We start from the raw sequence: 6,457 nt of genomic DNA on the forward strand, positions 1-6,457 counted from the left end.
GTTTGTAGTGATTTCCGTTTCGCCTGTAGTTGAATAGTTCAAAAGTTCAAAAGCAATTGAAGAAATTACTAAACCTATTTCCGCTCTTAAATGTTTATACTTCGTCATAACAATACTAAAAGTAACTATTTCTACAGAATATTTCACAGAATTGATTTCTCCCCCCAAATTCTCCGAAAAAATGTCACTATGGTTATTGGTGTTAATCTCTATCGCAGTTGTTTATTTGCAAACAAATGCAACAATTTCCACTCGATTAAACACTGGTTTGTCAAATGTATTAAGCAATTTCACTCACCAGTATTCAGACACTATCACACTTATCCGTGGCATCCATCTCAATTCTAAGCCGTCGAGTCGTTTCGAGCGAATGGAAATCGATTTCGAAATTTGCCTACAAGTCTCCGCGTGACGTTTCCGAAACGCGCGCACGTAACGCTCGCGTAATTAATTGTTTTTCGCCGATTAGTTTCACGCGGGCCATAAATTCGATCGACGGGGAGTGACAATGTAAAACAATGGGAGTGGACCTAAATGTTGTTACCGCTGCAATTACAATCGCGAACAGACGGAGCGCGCATTAATTTATAATTATATCTAAATGTCGTGGCAAATTGTCCCGTTTTATTGTACGATTCGCCGCACGTGGCAAATGTTTGTCAAAATAATGCATCGCGATGCGATCCGCGGCTCCGAAACGCTCAAGGAAGACAAACGTTCCGTCTGAATTTGTTTGACAGCAGTAAAAGAAAGACTTTTCTCAATTAAAAGATCTACATAAAAGTACTAACATACTTGTGCCCTAAACTTGTTCGTTGGTGCGTTATCATTTATTATTTCGTAATTAAGGCTGGACGCCGCGATTGTTTAACCATTTTTTTTTGTTTGCGTCATTAAATTCAGTGTCAGATGGCTTATGGATCGGCTGATCTAGACTTATTTCTATTTTTATAATTTAAAAAAAAAAAAAAAGAATTCAGTGTCAAAAACTACATGAAAGTACAAAGTTTCAAAATTTTCTCTCAATAACTCCTGGTACCTAATTTTGCTCTCTCTTAAATGTGAAATCGAAACAATCTAAATAAAATCCAATGGACTAAGCACGACGAGTAAAACTTTCGGAATATTCTCTATCGCCCTGGGTTTCATAAATTCAAATATATAATGCAAACACGAGTAAACTCGTGATGGTCGACGATGCGTTAATGCGATAACGCACTGTAATCGAAGCGAATGAAAAGAATTCGGTGAACGATTGCTCCTCATCGGCGAGGATCGTCTCGCGTGTCCCAGATCCGAGCTGACAAGCGCGCAAAGTCGGCCCCGTTGATGTAATAACACCAAACTACACCATATCGCTATAGGCGTGATATACGCGACGCTTAATAGTACTACGGCCATTCATGCCGCGAGTCACCGGCAGCTTAGCGCTCTATTAATCACAGATTATTATTCATGCGCCTACTGGCGGTCCGTGGCGCTTTTAGCGCCGCTGACTTTTGTCGTCCCATTGCCTCCGAGCTCTCTTCCCAGCCACGCTTCCTCCTCGTCTCTCCAACCTGAGCACACCAGCCTCCTCTTTCCGTGCCCCCCTCTCGAGCCTCTCCACCTGAATTCTTTCCGGTTCCTTTCGGTTCCGCTTCGTTAACCAGCACGTGGTGGAAATTGGAATCGCGGCGCTAGGCTGGTTGCCGGTAGTAAAAAGAACTCCATCGCCGATGGAGTGGCAGAACTCGCATCGCGGCCACGGTTAATCGATTTCCGTGGGAATCTTTGTCCCGGAGCTGTTTTGTTTAGGTAAAAGGGCCCAGTCGCTGGTGGTTCCGGTTCGCGTCGAACTCGTTCGGTGTCCCGTGATGTTTACCGTCTTGAGTCGGGAAACGGGCAAAAGTTCGTTCCTCTATCGATCGGCCCGATACACTCGCGAAGGCTGTCTCAATCTACAGGTGACGATACGAGTGATTGCTTCTCGCGCGTGAAGTTATTTCATCGACGAGTCCTTGCCGCGACCGTATACAGCGCACGACTTCCTTTCAGGAGGACGCGCGCGTTTCATCGTCGTTGGACGACAAAAAACCGCCGAGCGGAAAGGGGCAATGGTATTCCTCGTATTTGTTGCGTCTTATTGCGATCGAGATGTCGGGCGAAAAAATTGTTCCGCGGCGGAGGAAACGCTGCCCGTCGCTTTTCTCGGCTGTCGTTCATCGGAAAATATTTTTATTGGTTTTTCCAAAAATGTAGAAGACCGGTTAGAAAATTCTCCGGGTGTCTTCCTTCTGGAATACAAATGGGAGACTGCTAGGTGCCATAAATGGGAGGTTCGGGGAAAAAGCATAATCAGTGGTTATGGTTTTTTAGAGACTGTCGATTTACGATATAGAATAGAGAAAACATTCATAACATATACATGATGTATGTTGCATAATTTTTTGCAGATTTTTTGCAGATTTTTGTACTGGTTTTTTTCGAGACTGTCGATTTAGAATATGGAGTAGAGAAAACATGCATAACATATGCATGATGTATGTTGCATAATTTTTTGCAGATTTTTGTACTGGTTTTTTTCGAGACTGTCGATTTAGAATATGGAATAGAGAAAACATGCATAACATATGCATGGTGTATGTTGCACAATTTTTTGCAGATTTTTGTACTGGTTGTTTTCGAGATTGTCGATTTAGAATATGGAATAGAGAAAACATTCATAACATATGCATGATGTATGTTGCATAATTGTTTGCAGATTTTTGTACCGGTTTTTTTCGAGATTGTCGATTTAGAATATGGAATAGAGAAAACATGCATAACATATGCATGGTGTATGTTGCATAATTTTTTGCAGATTTTTGTACTGGTTTTTTTCGAGACTGTCGATTTAGAATATGGAATAGAGAAAACATGCATAACATATGCAGGATGTATGTTGCATAATTTTTTGCAGATTTTTGTACTGGTTTTTTTCGAGACTGTCGGTTTAGAATATGGAATAGAGAAAACATTCATAACATATGCATGATGTATGTTGCATAATTTTTTGCATATATTTGTACTGGTTTTTTTCGAGACTGTCGATTTAGAATATGGAATAGAGAAAACATGCATAACATATGCATGATGTATGTTGCATAATTTTTTGCAGATTTTTGTACTGGTTTTTTTCGAGACTGTCGATTTAGAATATGGAATAGAGAAAACATGCATAACATATGCATGGTGTATGTTGCATAATTTTTTGCAGATTTTTGTACTGGTTGTTTTCGAGACTGTCGATTTACGATATAGAATAGAGAAAACATTCATAACATATACACGATGTATGTTGCATAATTTTTTGCAGATTTTTGTACTGGTTTTTTTCGAGTCTGTCGATTTAGAACATGGAATAGAGAAAACATGCATAACATATGCATGGTGTATGTTGCGTAATTTTTGCTGATTTTTGTACCGAACCAAGAAAAAGTTCAAAATTTAAACAAACAAAAACCTAGAACAAGTTAGACTTCGTTTTTAAATGTGCTTTTTTAGAGAAATTTGTTGAATAGATACAGAGTACGAATACTTACGAGACTGATCTCTACGATTTTTCAAGTATCAACGTTTTCCGAGTATTTAAATTGGACACGCACGAACCGACATTCGTCACCTTTTTTAACGAGCGTGTTCACCTTTTTTCATCGCGATGCTCGCGATACGTGGCACTTACCACCGCGTGTCAATGTTTTCGTTGTCGGCATTCGTACCCTGTCCGCGTCATGGCTGTCCGTTTTTTGCCCCCGGTTCGGGGACGAATGATTAATTATCGCGGCGACCTCTCATCTCGAGAGCGTCGGTGATTTCTCAGTAGGTCGATGCAAAAAGGAAGCGCGAACGCGATCGTCATTGGAACTACGGTGCTTCCTGGTGAGCAGAGGGAAGCGCGCCGAGGATAGGGACGCGTCCCTGCGTCATTAATTTGACAAACGGCCAAGCGCCACTGTAAATGTCCTAACGTTCTACGTACGCCGTACGAGAAGCGTGTGCCACTCGGTTAATTGACGCTTAATTGGCTGTAATTAAGTTAACTTCGCGAGCACGTGGCCGCAGACTCCGCGGAGATTGGCCGCGCGCAAACAACGCAGTTCGAGCGATCGTTTAGACGAATCGAAACAGTCCACGACGATGGACGACGTGGACCTTTGTGTTTCCTTAATTGGATCACGCAGAAATGACTGACAGACTTCGTCGACACTTTTGATATTTAATACGATATGCATTTCCCGCGTTTAATTTAAAGATTGTACGTGATTGTCTACGCAGAGAATTTATATCGAGCATCGCTTCGACAGAACCATACGTGTAGGATTTGGGATCGATCGAGTATTTGAATAAGTAAAAGAAAAAATGAAACAAAAGATGTTGTTTGTTTGGCGTTTATTAACAAAAATAAACAGATACGGACTTTAAACCTGTGTAGGTCTATTAGTCGTCAATATAAAAAATACAAAAATAGAAACAGAAGATGACGCGATTGCGAAGCTCTCAGGGGTTGTAGCGGAGTTTTTTGAAGGTACAGTACGGGCTTAGCAACCCCGAGGTACCCGAGCTAGACAGATGAGAAGTAAGATATACTGCAAACGGTATTAAAACGACGCAGGAGTCATGTAAGATGCATGCGCGTGTCGAATGAGGAAATATTCAAATACAAAGAAATAGAGAGAGAGTGGTAGTGAAATAGCTTTGTCAATTATAAAAAGCTGATCATTTTATTAAACGACTGAACAGAACTGACTGACGCGATGCGACACCTCGCGAAACCGCCCGAAAAGTGTCCGATCCATCGATCATTCGCCGCGTTTCTACCGATCGAAACATAACGTAACTTCCCTTCGCACATTCGCGAGTTATTAGCGTTGCTTCCTTCCTTACCTTCAATTAGATGCGAGACTGTAAAGATCAGCGTAGACGCCAGCTCGGGAACATAGTTGCCGATTGAAATGCAAAGGTTGAAGCGAAGTACAATAGTCCCTCTTGGTGAATTTTTTTTTTGCATTCTATACGAAGCCTCTCTATTGAATTCCCCGACATTGTTGCAATTTCCATCCTGTTCGTCGAGGACGGAACGGAATCTGCGGTGAATGCAAATAGCCGAGTATTAGTTGCGTCCACGCGAGTTAAAAAACGCATCTTCGCGGTGGCAACGAACTCGTCGGGTTCTCGTGCAGGCACGAACGTCCATCGATCACCGGCCCGTCCGAAAACTCGGTTAATCGAGCCTATCGAGCATTATGGCTGGCACGTGAAATTCGCGCGAGCCGGCGCACGCGTCTCGGTTAACACGCGCACCATCGATCAAGGATACCCGAACGAAGAAGGATACGCGGGGACCTCGAGTCAGGGTCACTCGAGAATGTAGCGACCTAACCTCAAATCCCTGCCAGGTAATTCACCTCCACCTTGAATTCCGGCGTCCCGTGCGTATATGTAATCACCTGTCGCTGACGGAGACTGACCTTCTGCACACTTTCGCCCGTTTCACTTCGCCGTGAAGCGAATACATTTGCATCTCGTCTCCTTCCAATATATTTTTCTTCTCCTTTTTCTTCCACTTCGGTCGCCGTTTCTTTTTTTTTCTCTTTTCTCTTTTTCTTTCTTTTTTTTTCTTTTTTACTTCTTTTCCACCTCTCTCTTTCTTCGCCTGTTCGACAAAAGACGGGATGTTCGACGTCCTTGGAAACCCGCCGGCTCTCTCACGGCGCATAGCGGCACGGAATAATCCCTTGTCCTTGCGCGCGTGCTGCGTCCGTTTTTAGATCGACTCGCGGCTTTTCAATTTCTGCAGGTCACCGCGTTCGCGTTCCCGTTCGCGCGCTGATTACGCATCTCCGCGAATCGCGGTTAGGTCTGGGTCCTTCCAGCCCAAAATCGGACACTAGATAGGCCACCATCGAACAATACCGTCCTGGTATTACTCTGGTGTAAAACCTTGTGCTAGTCGTGTGTAGCAAAGCAGGCATAGGTTTAAAAAATTGTAGAAACAGGTTTTTTTTTAATAGAAACAATTTCTTGTGGGTACCTTCATGTCTTCTATTAAAGCTCCCAAAGGCTCATTCTCTGTTAGTTCGAGAGCTATCATTTTTTAAAACAAATGGAGCAATGATTTTCGTCATCATATAATCCCTGAAAAATCTAGAATTTTTGAAATTTTGTAGAAACAGGTTTTTTTGAATAGACACAATTTTTTGTGGGTATCTTCTTGTCTTCTATTAAAGATCCAAAGGCTCATTCTCTGTTAGTTCGAGAGCTATCATTTTTGAAAACAAATGGAGCAATGATTTTCGTCATCATATAATCCCTGTAAAATCTAGAATTTTTGAAATTGTGTTGAAACAGGTTGTGTTATAAATAGAAACAATTTTTTGTGGGTACCTTCTTGTCTTCTATTAAAGCTCCCAAAGGCTCATTCTCTGTTAGTTCGAGA

General features: G+C 42.2%; 2 protein-coding genes across 3 annotated transcripts in view; one reads left to right on the forward strand and one right to left on the reverse strand.

Annotated features, from left to right (window-relative positions):
• The window catches only part of LOC128878725 (LIM domain-binding protein 2), a 191,382-nt gene that overhangs the window by 24,452 nt on the left and 160,473 nt on the right, over positions 1–6,457 (forward strand). The gene's annotated exons all lie outside the window — the stretch shown is intronic.
• On the reverse strand, positions 2,097–6,196 carry LOC128878727 (uncharacterized). The gene is made up of 2 exons (XM_054127187.1): positions 4,906–6,196; positions 2,097–4,582 (listed from the first exon to the last, which is right to left on the reverse strand). The coding sequence occupies exon 2, from the start codon at positions 3,397–3,399 to the stop codon at positions 2,395–2,397; it is 1,005 nt and encodes a 334-aa protein (XP_053983162.1). The 5' UTR covers positions 3,400–4,582; positions 4,906–6,196; the 3' UTR covers positions 2,097–2,394.

Source organism: Hylaeus volcanicus, chromosome 6, assembly GCF_026283585.1.
Source record: "Hylaeus volcanicus isolate JK05 chromosome 6, UHH_iyHylVolc1.0_haploid, whole genome shotgun sequence".
NCBI lineage: Eukaryota > Metazoa > Arthropoda > Insecta > Hymenoptera > Colletidae > Hylaeus > Hylaeus volcanicus.

Excerpts from the sequence above, each read along its gene's own strand:
- LOC128878727 (XM_054127187.1), bottom strand. The coding sequence starts at position 3,399 with ATGCATGTTTTCTCTATTCCATGTTCTAAATCGACAGACTCGAAAAAA.